At 39.6% G+C, this 15,864-nt stretch overlaps 1 protein-coding gene across 1 annotated transcript in view; it reads left to right on the plus strand.

The window, feature by feature from the left end:
- tecpr1b (tectonin beta-propeller repeat containing 1b) overlaps positions 1-15,864 on the plus strand; it is a 41,342-nt gene that overhangs the window by 3,959 nt on the left and 21,519 nt on the right. Inside the window, exons 3-9 of the mRNA XM_079623051.1 lie at positions 2,318-2,503; positions 2,601-2,723; positions 3,803-3,919; positions 8,650-8,824; positions 11,468-11,565; positions 11,949-12,050; positions 14,148-14,278. Coding sequence (XP_079479177.1) covers positions 2,318-2,503; positions 2,601-2,723; positions 3,803-3,919; positions 8,650-8,824; positions 11,468-11,565; positions 11,949-12,050; positions 14,148-14,278 — 932 coding nt within the window. The remainder of the gene's footprint in view (positions 1-2,317; positions 2,504-2,600; positions 2,724-3,802; positions 3,920-8,649; positions 8,825-11,467; positions 11,566-11,948; positions 12,051-14,147; positions 14,279-15,864) is intronic.

Raw genomic sequence — 15,864 nt, forward strand, 5'->3', positions numbered from 1 at the left:
GATACACTAAACTAGGACTTGGTAAATAACTAGACAAAACAAACAGTAGACGAGTACTGTAAACGAGACAACACAAGCACATGGCCCAAACAGGCCATGTGCTTGCACACAAAACATGGGTCTGTCATGATCCTGCCTCAAGACTAGAGAAAATCAAGGACATGAGGGCAGAATCATGACATGGTGTCTTAAACATTAGTTAAGGCGTTGACTAACTTTTCTAAATGAAGTAAGAAAATACAACAGGTTATTGTTAGTTCATGTTAGCTCAGGTCTATTTAATACATATTATGCCCCTTTTTTTTTACAAGATGTAATATACTGTAAGTCTCAGGTAAGTCTCAGGTGTCCCCAAAATGTGTCTGTGAAGTTTCAGCTCAAAATACCCAACAGATCATTTATCATACTTGTTGTAAATACCCATTTTCGAGTGGAAGGAAAAGCATTCTGTTTTCGTGCATGTATCTTTAAATGCAAATGAGCTCATGCTCCCGCCCCCGTTTCCAGAAGTGGGCGGAGCCTGTACAGCTCGTGCCTTTAATACTCTGCCAAAAAGTTCTCTTTCACGTCTTATTGACATAAACTGTCAAAAACACAAAAAGTTCACATAAACCCAGTCAGATATGTCTGTGAATGTAAACAGCAAGTAAGGAGATCACATGTGTATATTAGATCTGTGTTTTAAAGGGGTGGTTGATTATGATTTCACTTTTCTGACTTTAGTTAGTGTGTAATGTTGATGTTTGAGCATAAACAACATCTGCAAAGTTACAACGTTCAAAGCAAAGGAAGATATTTTCTTTTAAAGAAATCGCTTTTTAAGGATTACAACAAACGGCATAAATTCATCAACTAACCATTCAGAAATGTTTTCTACATGTTGTCACTTCTTCTTGAGTCTCTCTCGGTCACTGTCTGACTCCGGTTTGCACATAAAAGGCTAAAAGTTTTAGAAATGTTCAGTGTGTGAGGTAAAAGCATAGACAGTATATAAACTGGACACAGCGACCCCATAGATTTCAACGGAGAAAAGTGAAGCCCATTTGAAGCACTCACTTCCTGATCGCCAGGCGAACTGCACAGGCTCAAACTGAGCTTGAAGACGTAGATGTGACGTGAGCAACCTGTCTGACAGCTGTAGGTCTTCTAGTAGCTGTGCCGAGAGAAATCTGCATCAATCCCTTCTGAATCTCGCAGAGACGGAGAGCGTGAGCATTACCTGTCCATGAGCTAGCAGCAGGAGCAACTTTATCACTCTCTATGGGCTTCTCCCTTCACTTTATCGGACTTAATGCCTCCACGTTCCCCCGATTGCCTGTGAGCTTCTCCGCCGGTCTATACGGTAATTTTTCGATGGTGCGACAGAGAGTCACGTTGTTATGACACAATCGTTAGCCTATTTTTACAAAAACGGCTTCTACGGGCCATAACGTGAGATACAAGGTAATGGAGCCTTTTATACATTGTCGCGTTTCTTTAGAAATAAATAATGGACAAATGGAGTCTTTAAACGCCTCAGATGTAAAGTTATTCGCTGTCAAAGTGACGCCAAAATGAATGGGAGTCAATGGGATGCTAACAGCAGGTGAAGTTCTGCTACAATGGCGGCTCCCGTGGAGGCTTCGGTTTCCGGCGGATGGATTACCCCCCTTGGGTAAAAGGACAAGAGATCTTCAAGCTCCGCCCCCTGTGCCGGGAGCAGAAGCTCATTTGCATTTAAAGGGACAGACACAAAACTAGGGGGTTTTGCTCACCCTCAAAAAGTGACCATTTTAACATGCTATATAAACATATCTGTGGGGTATTTTGAGCTAAAACTTCACATACACACTCTGGGGACATCAGAGACTTATTTTACATCTTGTGAAAAGGGCATTATACCACCCCTTTAAAGTGAAAGAAGCTTAATATACAGTACCTACTGCTATACTGTTAATATGAATCAAAAGATAAAAGAAAAACAGAAAATCACCCACTGCTCTTGATTGAATTAGCTTTAGTAGGGCCCATGAATTCCACGATGCAGAAAACAGCTTATGAAAACCCCACATTCAAAATTAGAATATTGTGAAGGGGTTTTCATAAGATGTAAGCCATAATCATCCAAATTATAACAAATAAAGGCTTGAAATATCTCACTTTGCATGTAATGAGTCTATATAATATATTAGTTTCATCTTTTAAGTTGAATTACTGAAATAAATTAACTTTTACACGATATTCAAATATTTTGAGTTTCACCTGTATGTGTGTATATATATATATAGGTTTCTGTATTGGTTTGCTCCAAATATCCTCTGACCTGTGTGTTTTCCAGAGGTGGAACCCAGTTGACGGTTACACCGACACACTCCTCCCGACAGACCGCTGGCAGTGGACGGATGAGTCCGGCTCGATCCCACAGCCTCTTCACAGCTTCGAGCTGCCATCTGCTAACTGGGAGTGGGAGGGCGACTGGTACGTGGATGACGAAAGCTGCGGGAGAGAATCCACTGAGACTGGGGTGAGGGACACAATCTCATAAACTCAACCCATCCCGAACCTAACTTACTCTACACTTAACCTCTGAACCCAGCGCTGACCTTCTCCTGTGCCGTCAGGGCTGGGAGTATGCAGTGGACTTCCCTGCATCCTTCAGCAAAGACAAGAAGTGGAATTCATGTGTCCGGCGCAGGCGATGGCTTCGCTACAGGAGATATAAAGCACTGGGATCATGGGCCAAGGTATAATCACCTGTACAAAGCTAAAAAATATATTGTTATTTCAATGTTAAACACCCAAAGATCAGCCTTACAAGTACAACCAATCCATATTTGTGACCCTGGAAAACATGTCGCACGGGTATATTTGTGGCAATAGCCGACAATACATTGTATGGGTCAAAATGATAGATTTTTCTTTTATGCCAGTTATCATTAGGATATTAAGTAAAGATCATGATCCATGAAGATATTTAGTAAATTTCCTACCGTAAATATATAAAACATTAATTTTTGTGAGTGAATGCAGCACAATCGCGAATATATAAATGTTCAACTTTAAAGGAGATTTTCTCAATGTTTCGATTTTTTTGCACCCTCAGATTCCAGATTTTCAATAGTTGTATCTCGGCCAAATATTGTCCTATCCTAACAAACCGTACATCAATGGAAAGCTTATTTATTCAGCTTTTATGTGTAAATTTTAACAAAAAATGACCCTTGTGACTGGTTTTGTCATCCAGGGTCACATTTATGTTATCTAATGCTTTATATTTAAAGGGGTGATGAACTGAGAAACCAAATTTTCCTTGAGCTTTTGACATATAAGAGGTCATCATACTATAAGAATATCCTATAAGTTTCAGAACTGAAAACTTCCTTGTTAGTCCAATAAAAGCTTTTATTGACACCAGGCGCAGCAAACGACAGGTTTTTCAAAGTGGGGATCTATGAGGTCAAAGGGCATCAAACCCCGCCTCCGCAGAAGAAGATCGACGGCTACTTCAACACCGCCTGTTTAGCCCCGCCCACCGATTCACGCATTACATTAAAACTCATTATAATATTCAAAACTGCTATCCAATCATAGCAGGGGGCATTAACTTTCAAGTCTTCATCGCGGCACGCCCATAAAAACCCAGCGTTTCAGGAGCTAGGCTCAAAACCAGGGTAGAAAATAGCCTATTACTGATTCATTTTGATGTTTTTGAATGTAAAAAAACAAGCGAACGTCATAAGTTGACCTCAGACAACAATATAACATTTTTTTAAAAGCCAGTTCATGACCCCTGTCGCATTGAGAATGTGTGTTTTTGGTGCAGGTGCCTTTGGACCGGGGCAGACCTCCGCCCGAGCCCTTCATTGACCTGAGCAGCGGAGGCTGGGACACGAGCCCTGAGAAGCACATTCACCTGTGGGCCGTGTCCCAACAAGGGAAGGTATATGCCTGGTTTAACACAAGTTATGTGCAATGTTGTTGCCTGCACAGAATATAATGGACATAACTATACTGTATACACTACCATTCAAAAGTCTGAGGTCAGTACGGGTTTTTTTTTTTTTTGGAAAGAAATTAATACTTTTATTCAGCAAGGACACATTGATTTAAAAAAAAAAAAAAAAAGGTGACATTTATAATGTTACAGAAGATTTCTATTTCCAATAAATGCTGTTTTTTTTTACTTTCTACTCATGAATGAATGCTGAAAAATCACGGTCTACACATAAATAAGAAGCTACATAACAGATAATAATCATAAATGTTTCTTGAGCATCAAATCATCATATCAGAATGATTTCTGAAGGATCATGTGACACTGAAGAATGGAGTAATGATGCTGAAAATACAGCTTTGATCACAGGAGTAAAATACATTTTACAATATATTAATCTAAACAATAAGCAGCTAGTTAATCGTGAGAATTGGATCCTAAACTAAAGTGTTAGCAAACACTGAGCAGTGATGCTGTTGTGTTGGCATTGTAGATTCCTGACCACTAGAGGCCGCTGTTGTCCTGTCCTGCGAGTCACTGTGTTCAAAGGCTGCTGCTTTAGGAGTGCAGATCTGCTGTTATAGTCTTTATTCATACAGTTAGTCGTTTTGTTGTGTTTTTTGTGATTTAATTGTTTTTTAAATAATTATATTAAGCTTTAATTTATTTAATAATTAAGCAAATTCATATATTAAATATATATTTTTCAGTTTTTGTTTTAGTCACTTTATTGCTGAAACTGAAACATTATTTCAGTTATTTGCCAGAGCAATATTTCTAATTAGGGCCCAAGCCTTGAAAAGGCGAAGGCCCTATTGTTTTCCTTCGGATTATTATTATTATTATTATTATTATTATTATTATTATTATTATTATTATTTTTCTTACGACTATTCGGGCACTTTTGGGTCTCTTAACGTGCTCAAAAACTCTTGAAACTTTGCACAAATGTCAGAACCCGCGGCCATTAGAGCCGGCCTGAAGCTGGTACCCGGGCGTGGCAGGGGGGCTCGACAGCGCCCCCTGGAACGCGGTCCAAAAACTTGGTCCATAAATCAAACACGCTTGCGTGTAATAATATGAAACTCGGTACACTTATAGATCTCATCGGTTCATATATCCTTCGTGCTCTGACTTTTTACCCCAGCCCAACAGGAAGTCGGCTATTTGGCGTAGTTTAAAAAACACATGCAATGGAATTTAAAATACTCCTCCTAGAAAATTCAACCAATCAACACGAAACTCGGTGTGCATGAAGTCAAGACATGGAGGATGAAAAATTGCCAGGGGATTTTTGATATCTCGAACGGTTTGGCCGTGGCGAGGAAACGCATTTATGGCGAATATTGGAAACAGGAAGTGTGTTATAACATCCTCATACATTAATTGATCTGGATGAAACTTCAGCAGTGTGTTCGCTGTAAGAGGCCGATCACATGGATGTGACTATTGTGAGTCAAAGTTATAGCGCCACCAACTGGCAGCAGGAAGTGTGTCACTTTCAAAATGCTTTAAAATCACCCTCTTATTTTTACCCGATTTGCTTCAAACTTTATGTGTATAATGTAAACACACGGCAGATGTAGACCTGTGAAAGGATTATTGATATCTTAAATACTGTTGCCATGGCAACGCAGCAAACTTTAATATTCTTTTTTAAAGTTTTTGAGACTCTTAGCATGCTTGAAATTGCATGAAACTCGACAGACACTTTACATTTATTGCCTAGTACACTTGTGCAAAGTTTCAGAAACGGGCGTGGTAAGGGGCTCAGTAGCGCCACCTTTAGTCAAAAATGGGGTATTAGTTTTACCTACAGTAACAAAAATCGGTATTTATATTTATCTCCCCGAGCCGGACAACTTTCTAATTTACAGTCATTAGCTCCGACCAACAGGAAGTCAGATATTTTGGTTTGAATGTGATTTGATGGGAATTTTGCCAGTCTCTCTCAGTGTCTGTGTGTGTGAGAGAGGAGGGGGGGGGCTTTATTTTAACCCTTTCTCTGCTGTGTGGGACTTCTCGGGCACTTTTGGGGCCCTTAACGTGCTCGAAAACTCTTGAAACTTTGCACACAGGTCAGAACCTGCGGCCATCAGGGCCGGCCTGAAGCTGGTACCCGGGCGTGGCAGGGGGGCTCAACAGCGCCCCCTTTAACGGGGTCCGAAAACTTGGTCCATATATCAAACTGAATATTGCATGAATTAGTATGAAACTCGGTACACATATAGATCTCATCGGGCCGAACAACTTTCGTGCTCTAAGTTTTACGCCAGCCCAACAGGAAGTCGGCTATTATGGGTTGTATGAAAACGCACGCCCCTGGAATTTTATATACTCCTCCAAGAAATTTTATTTGATCTTCACCAAACTCGGTCAGCATGAAGTCAAGACATTGAGGACGCTAAATTGCGGACGGATTTTTGATATCTCGAATGGTTTGGCCGTGGCGAGGAAACGAAGTTATGGCGAGAAAAGAAAAACACAATGTGTTATAACGTCTTCATACATTTATTGATCTTGATGAAACTTCAGCAGTGTGTTTGTTGTAAGAGGGCTATCACATGGATGTGACTATTGTGAGTCAAAGTTATAGCGCCACCAACTGGCAGCAGGAAGTGTGTTACTTTCAAGATACTTTTGACTAAAGTGGGGGGGTTATTTTTACCTACAGTCACAAAACTCGGTCTGTATATTATGCTTATCGATCCGGACAACTTTCTCATTTACAGTCATAAGCTCCGACCAACAGGAAGTCAGATATTTTGGTTAGACAGCCCCCCCCCCCCCCCCCCCCCCCCTTTTCTGTGTGTGTTTGGAGGGGAGCAGAAAGACTCACACTGATACAAGCTCTAAAGCAGACTTCTTCTCGACAGTCAAAGCGGGGTTACGTTATTGCCCGCCGTGCACAGGAACCCGAAAGGCAACGGGGTGGCGGCTTTATATATATATATATATATATATATATATATATATATATATATATATATAAATAAATATAGCTGCAAGCAGCGATGGAGGGCCCAAGCCGGTGGCAGCGCCAGCCCGGTGCCTTTAGTGTAACTAAAGGCACCAGGGTGGCGGTGCCACCGGCTTGGGCCCGTAATCGCTGCTTGCAGCTATATTTATTTATATATATATATATTTGTTTTAGTTTTTCTTCTAATATTTGTATGTTGTTTTATCTCGGCTTTATATCAATCAACAGAAACGATTTATACTAGTAGTTTGAGGGTACGTTTACAAGACAACGATGTGCTTAAAACTAGGGCTGTAAATGATTAATCGCGATTAATCGAATCCAAAATAAAAGTTTGTGTTTACATAATATATGTGTGTGTGTATTGTGTATAATTATTTTGTATATATAAATACACACACATGCATGTATATATTTGAGAAATATTTGCATTTATATACTGCATATATATTTTTATATTGTGATTTTTGTAATGATTTCTATTATATATAAATATAACTATTTTATATATAAATAACTAATTTTCTTAAACATATACATGCATGTGTGTTTATTTATATATACAAAATAATTATACACAATACACACACATATATTATGTAAACACAAACTTTTATTTTGGATTCGATTAATCGCGATTAATCGTTTACAGCCCTACTTAAAATGGAGACGTTTTTCCTTTGAGTTTTCCGCGTACAGACGACACCATTGTAAAAACGATCCACGAAAACGACTAAAAACGCTGTATTCTGCTGCCAGGCCATTAGATGGCGCTGAAACACTATAAACACGTTATACGCATGTGCATGACGTCATCGTCTTCAGAGATTCACGCTTTAGTTGTTTACACGACACCGTTTTCTACTAAAAACTGAAGAATATTTACGTGTTTTGGCCGTTCGTTTACAAGAAAACGGCGTTTTGGGTTCCTGAAAACACAAACTTTTGAAAACGGGTTTCAAAGTGCACGTTTTTGAAAAAGGTCTCCATGTAAATGATAAAAATGTGAATCTCTGAAGACGATGACGTCATGCACATGCGTATACCGTGTTTATAGTGTTTCAGCGCCATCTACTGGCCTGGCAGCAGAATACAGCGTTTTTAGTCGTTTTCGCGGATCCGTGTGAATGGGGATCGTTTTGACAACGGTGTCGTCTGTACGCGGGAAAACTCAAAGGAAAAACATCTTCGTTTTAAGCATATCGTTGTCGCGTAAACCCTTAGAAATCGGTTTTCAAAAGTTTACGTTTTCAGCCAGCCAAAGCGCCGTTGTCGTGTAAACTAACGGCCAAAGCGCATAAAAAGTTTTACGTATTTAGTTAAAAACGGTGTCGTGTAAACAGCGCCTCAGTTCGCCTGTTTGCAGTTGCAGGGCAGTTTTGTGACCACTAGAGCTCACTGCTCTTCTTCTGTGACGTGCAGCTCTTTATATTTTGAGCTCAGCCAACACCTCCTAATGGATTAACCACTTGCTCACAGGAATCTGAACAATTTCCCAGCCTAGTGGTTAATTTAAACACTCGCTGAATGTTTTGTCATGTTTACGATGTGTTAAAACACTATTCCTGCCACCACACGGATCTCAGGTGTGTGTGTGTGTGTGTGTGTGTGTGTGTGTGTGTGTGTGTGTGTGTGTGTGTGTGTGTGTGTGTGTGTGTGTGTGTGTGTGTGTGTGTGTGTGTGTGTGGTCCCACAGCTGTGGTCCCGCACAGGCATCAGGCAGCAGAACCCGGAGGGGACACGATGGGAGCCCGTCCAGGCTCCCCGAGAGGTGGCACAGGTCAGCGCCGGCCCGAAAGACCTGCTTTGGGCCGTTCTCTGGGATGGACAACTGCTGGCCAGGACGGGCATCAGTAAAGACTGTCCTAAAGGTCCGACACTGACAGATTTATTCCTGTCCTTTGAATTCACACATGCAGAATGCAGAACATACAGTACATGTTTTGAATGACATCTATTTACAGTCAAACTGTGATCATGGTCACGGTCATGTCCATAGCATGACAGAGGTATGAACTAGCGCTGGGTAAAAAAATATCGATTTCTCGATTTAAATCCTAAGAATCGATTAGTCATCCTGTTTTCAGTTGATGAATGAATGGAGCATTGTAGCGCGCCGCATCCCATCTAATAAATCGCGATAATCTTTGTGCTTTGTTACTATTGATATGAAACAAAGTCTCAGATTTCAAATTACCTCCATTTTCTTACGAGATTACGAAACAAAAGCATAAATAATACCGTTTTGGCGCTGTGGCGTGAGATCGATCTGGCGCAGCTCAAGAGAAGCGGTAGCGCGAGCTAGCTCACGTGATCTTCTCTTAATAATACCAATTACAGCGCGAAATATAAATGAATGAGCATCTGAAAGTGTGTTAAAAGATAGAGTACAACTTATCGAAATCCGTATCATGTCACATGGAGTCGCTCAATCAGTGTTTCAACCGTGGAAAGACGTAAAACAGCTAGTAGGCTAAACAATGTCATGTAACGTCACATTTACCTCAGAAAAACCATATCCAGTGAACTCGTTAGTCAGCTAGAAAATTAACTCTAGAGAGGAGCATTTTGCTAAATGCTCCATATTACATAGGCTATTCGTTATAACTTTTAATGTTCTTTAATATTTAATGCATGTTTGAATAAATCTGGCAAGTTTTTGACAGCCACCATTTAAATGTTTATGTTTCATATAGGCTATAACTTTATTATTATTTAAAAAAAAAAGTGTAATAATAAATACATTTTCTTTGCTAGATTTTCTCATGTCTGCTCATGCTAGTTAATGTTAGTCACTCCCTGTAGGCCTATCTAATTTTTTTTTTACTCTCACAAATGTATGACTTTTGGAAGTGCAATTTGGTTACCATATGCAGTTTTAATAGTTGAATTATAACCTTATACGTAATTTTTACTCTTCAAAGTGTACACTTGCAGGTGTTGATTTTAATTAATTTACTGTTAGGCCCATACATAATAATAATAAGGATAAACAATATTTAAAAAGTATATAATTATCTAACAAATTAACCACAAAACATAACATGCTAAATGGGGCATATCTATAATATCTAGCATATTCAAAAATGTAATTGTCAGAACGTCGTTTCTCAGTTGCTGAATGTCGCACAACAACGTTCTACATTGTTACAATGTTGCGAGCACGTAGACAGCGACGTTGCCATAGCAGAAATGCAACGTGCCACAGACGTGGCCACAACGTAAATGTATTTGCTGAAAACCGACTCCCGTAGTTTACAGCATTAGTTAAGAGATTTGTTTTCCTTGAGGAAATTTGCCATGTATCCAAAATAATCAATATTCGAATCGGAATCGCAATCGAATCAAATTGCAAGCTTGTAAATCGAAATCGAATCGAATTGTGAAATTTGTGTCAACACCCAGTCCTAGTATGAACACACAGAGGACCTAAAGAGCATGTGTGTGAGACACTTGTGCCACACTTAAAAATGTTTGAATGTCATAGCAGACAAACTGTGAATCTGCACTCTTCACTAACGTCACTTGTTTTCATAATTTGTCTCATTGTCTTTGAATCAGCTGGTGATTTTTAGTGGACGTATGAAGAAGTCAGTCCTAAAGTTCACACAGGTATCGAGAATCACATTAACTATCAACATGATCAACTAATGCTTGACAACGGCAAAGTGTCTCAGTACTTTTTGTCTTTGTTTTGTAGTGTATTTATTGTTTTATCATATCAAACCTAACATAATACAGTAACTTGTAGTGTAGCTTAATAGTCCAGACTCGTTTGAGGTCAACTGTGCCTTAAACTACACTCGTGAAAAAGAAGTGTGCTTAATTGTATTGGATTTGTACTTCAAATCCTAAAAGTGTATTTTTAAAAACTACCTTGCAGATAATATAATAGTAATGAAATAAAAGGCCACTTGAAAAGAGACATGACTGTTTCTTAAAACACTTTTGTAGACTTTTTAAAAAGTGCACTTTGTAATAAAGTACATTTTAAGTCATTATTTTTTTTAAATCATGCTTTAAAGAAGTGCACTTATGTCGATGTTTTGACTAACATACTAAATCACATGTGAAGTACTTGATTATAATTTTAACTCTAGTGTGTTATAATACTTTTACACTTAATATATTTTAAGAGTACTAAATTGCAACTTCATTACATAACCGTAATTATAAACATATTTAAATACATGACATAAAAGTCCCAATAGAAACGACATTTAGTTTATCATAAATGCTTGTCAGTACATTCAGCAGTAACTTTAACTGTATTTCAAAGACAATAGAAATATGAAATTACATATAAAGATGTGCTTAATTCGTACTTAAGTTGGTCAAAAAAACACTCTAGTCCAGCTAATATTAATTCAGTTTTCACTTAACTACATTCTTTTAAAGTGTATTATTTCCATAATAAGTACTCTGTTTAAAAGTATGCTGAAGTGTACACGAGGGTATGTCGAGCATCTGTGTTAAAGTCTAATCTTTTAACGGAGAGGTTTGTGTGTTTTCAGGCTCATCGTGGGATCTAGTTGAGTCTCCGAGTCAGAAAGGAGCCATTCATGTTGCCGTGGGCATCGGTGTCGTTTGGGCCGTTACTAAGGACAACAAAGTAAGACGATATTTAATGCTCTTTACACTGCTTCGGCTTGACATTGATATTACTGCTAGGGGTTTCACACATTCATTTAGTGCTATTAATTTAAAGGATTACTGTTAGAATTTTTTTTCTTGCCATCAGAGTAATTGTGCAACTTCACTGTCCATTTTCATCTAAAAATGGAGTAAAAATGGCCCAGATGATAATTGGATGCCTCGTCGTGTGTGTGTGTGTGTGTGTGTGTGTGTGTGTGTGTGTGTGTGTGTGTGTGTGTGTGTGTGTGTGTGTGTGTGTGTGTGTGTGTGTGTGTGTGTGTGTGTGTGTGTGTGTGTGTGTGTGTGTGTGTGTGTGTGTGTGTGTGTGTGTGTGTGTGTGTGTGTGTGTGTGTGTGATAGGTCTGGTTCAGGAGGGGTGTGAATTCCCACAATCCCACTGGCTCAGGCTGGATCAGCATTGGTGGAGAGATGGTGATGCTCAGCGTGGGACCCAATGACCAGGTGAGATGAGTGGAGTGTCATATTATACTGTCTAACAATAAACACACTCGCTGTAGAGCAGTTTTCTGCCAGGTGGTCCGTATACTGTAACATGTAAACATCTAAACTGACATCATGTAAGGGGGCCTTCGAATTTTGTCTTTGACATTGGGGGGCCTTAAAGTCCCCCTGTGGGGAAAATCAAGCATTTAATGTTGGTTATATGTCTATGTGGTGTTTTTAATATGCTTTAAGACAAACCATGTGCAAATTCATAAGTCGACACCATTGCTGGGTATTTTTTGTATTGTCTCAAAAACACGGTTTGAAATCGCTGGTGTTTCTGACGTCACAAACTACCTTGTTACCAATCAGGTCAACGAGTGGATCTCCGAGCGGGTGTGAGTGAGTGGAGGCGGGGCTAATTTACAAATGAGGCAAAGGTGTAGAGTTACATTCAAGCTATTTTAAGACTTTTTCAAGGGAAAAAACGTCTAAATATGTCATTTTGGTGATCAAAGATGAGTTTTAAGGGATACAATTATTGCCTACAGGGGGGTTTTAAGGCTGTGTTCAAACATGGCATGTTTGGTTCGATTTAAACGAATGGCGATTGTTCTCTTAAGGCTCCGATATACTCACTGCAAAGTCCTTTTTCGTTCTTCGTTTTGGGATAAACTCTGGTGAGGTTTGACTGATATATAATTGCAACCCGGACCAAAAAACATCTAAACGATCCAAATTATCAACAAAGCCGTTATGTCACTGTCCACCAGGTGAAAAGCAAAAATCATATCACTTTTGAAAAGTAATCTCAGCAAGCCACATGATTTGAGGTATCCTCTTATCTGTAGTGCAAAAAGTGCAGGGCAAGATAAGTTTAATAATTAGGGTAATAATTATGGCTTTGTTCAAATCATTTGCCGTTAGTATCAGCGATGATAATAATAGTGATATTTTCATTTGGAAACTTCACTAACAAGCGATGAATCAATCTGGATAGAGTTCATTGCACTCACACCATGCTTTAATTACTGTTGCTGATATCATATTTCATCTGGTGATATTGTAATAATCATTTTCTCCTGTGTGGACAACTCTAGGGGTCCCAGTACTTGCCCTTGGGGGACACCCATCTGCTATAGGCCGGGAGGAGGGGCGGAGGGGGGGGAACAGTTCTGGTTACACTCCTGTTCTCACATGAAGCTTTGAGGATTAACCACCACTAGATCCTCAGACCAATATGTGCACCCAGCACAACAGCCCGACTGTATTTACTGTCCATGTTTATACGCACAAACACCCATCGTCCAATCAGCTTCTCCAGCTCACACTGGCTCGGACGGGACAGGAATGTAAGGTCTGGTGGAGTTGGGTGTCCGTGGGTGTTGATTACTAGAGCCACTGAGTCTCAGTGTGGAGTTTGCAAGCGATGCAAACCTTCTCTCTGCATCTCTCTCTCTCTCTCTCTCTCTCTCTCTCTCTCTCTGTAACTTGACCGTTGGCTCAGCCCAGCCACATATATATATACACCTCCAATTCTTTCACCCGCGCACAGCCATATGGGAGCGTCTAATTTGAGTTTGGCCGCACTCCGCCATTCCATACTTCACATTTTATTACTAACCGCTTGGACCGGGTGTTCAGCTCAGCTGCGACAACGCTCATATTTTGAACCTGTTCCTAAATTTGACTTAATCAGAAACAATATCCCGTCTATGAGAACTATGTCAGCACATAAAAAGAAAAGATTAGAAGATTGTCTCATAACATGATGATTTTCCGATGCCAGCTTCATTATAATGCAGTTGATTTTATTATATGGGTCGATCAAGCGTTCTGCGATCGTATATATTTATTTATAATAACCGTAATATCCAGTAGTCAGACTCTCCGAACTTCCAATGCTAAACACTACCATTCAAAAGCTTTGTGTGAATCTAAGTGTGTGAATCAGTGTGAAGTTACTAAAATAGAGGCTTTTAATGTTTAGAGGATTTTGTCCCAGATGTTTTGATATCTCAGCTTGAAGAAGATATGTAAAAACTGCTGTTGATGTGATGTATACATACACACACATATATATATATTTTTTATGCGTGTTTTTCTGTGACGCAGGTTTGGGGTGTTGGCAGCGATGACCGGACCGTGTATTTTCGTCATGGCGTGACAGACACAGAGGTCACCGGAAGGTCATGGGTCGCAGTGACGGCCCAGCTTGATAGCAGCAAAAGCATAAATCATTCCAGGTAGTGGAAAAACACTGTACAGAACAGTGGTTCCCGACATGACCTATTTAAATAGGATCCAGAGGGGACCTAGAAAACAGAACGTATGACTTTAAAGTAGAAATATTAGGGCTATAAAAGCTTCAGTTAATTAAAACAGTTCATTTTCATTCAACATCTTAGCACGTCCAATCAATGGTTTAACCGTACCGTTTCATATAACGGTTTGCTGAAAACATATCCACAACTTAACAACAACACTCACACACAGTGTATCTGTCAATGACTTGCATGTGAAAGTTGTGTTCATCAATATAATAGTTTGGGTTTCTGTTTTGGTGTTGGGCCACTTGAGCTTTATTGATGGGGCTGTTAAAGGGTAACTCGCCAAAATTGAACCTACGCTCTTTTTTGTTAATCTACCCGAGTCAAACATTCGTGTAAAAGCATAATTAGGATGGAAACGCCACTTTTAAGATTGCTTGTATTTTCGTTTTCGGTCAAAATGCCTTTTAAATGGGAGTGCTAGGGGCACTACAATGATAGCATTAAAATCGCTATTTTTAAGACACTAAGGCGGCTCGACACAACATGAAACTGTGCTTGAAGTATCACCAGCGGCTCTACACATGAACTCCAGCATTGACTACATTGTTTGTGTACACAAAGTTTGCTATAAAGAAAGGTTTTGTACGACTCACTTTATCAGTTAGTGTTTCCGGTGGCTGGAATTTTGTCAGTCAAAAGTAGTCGATCTCCGAATGCAAAGTAACATGAGAAGAGTAAAGATGGAAATCTCCTAAAGTTTGTTTCCATATCAATTCTAAGTGTTTAAGTTATCGTGCTTTTCATTGGAATTACAAGTTCATGACATTTCCTCATATGGCGTCAGTTCATTACGTTGCATTCGGAGATCGACTACTTTTGACTGACAAAATGCCGGCGGAGTTGTTCAAAACCTTTTTTTTTTTGTAAACTCTGTGTACACAAACAATGTAGTCAATGCTCGAGTTCATGTACATCGACTTCAAGCACAGTTTCATGTTGTGTCGAGCGGTCTTAGGCCACATTTACACATAGCCGGGTATTTAGAGAAACGAATATTTCCGCCCCTCCGTTTTCAACAATAACATCGTGCACACAACCCGCATAAATACGCCGTCGAGCGCCTTTATAACTATGCCAAACCTATGGGCGGCAGTGTAGCGAGAAGGATAAAGCCATGCAAGCCAATCAGAATCCTCAGAATCGACAAGAGAGAACCTAAAACCCAGTTTCTCCCAGTTGACACGACAACACATAACCGGCGTTTTCAGAAATCTCCACTTTGGCCGGAGTTTTTAGAAATAATCGTTTTCTGGAATAAAACCGGCGTTTTCGTGTAAATGACAGGTCAAAACGCAGAGAAATATCTGCGTTTTCCCATCGTGTAAACGGGGCCTTAGTGTTTTAAAAATAGCGATTTGGATGCTATCATAGTAGGGCCCCTAGCACTCCCATTCAAAAGGCATTTTAACCGAAAACGAAAATACGGTCAAACTTAAAAGTGGCGTTTCCATCCTAATTATGCTTTCACACGAATGTTTGACTCGGGTAGATTACCAAAA

Source organism: Phoxinus phoxinus (assembly GCF_949152265.1).
Source record: "Phoxinus phoxinus genome assembly, chromosome: 1".
Taxonomy (NCBI): Eukaryota; Metazoa; Chordata; class Actinopteri; order Cypriniformes; family Leuciscidae; genus Phoxinus; species Phoxinus phoxinus.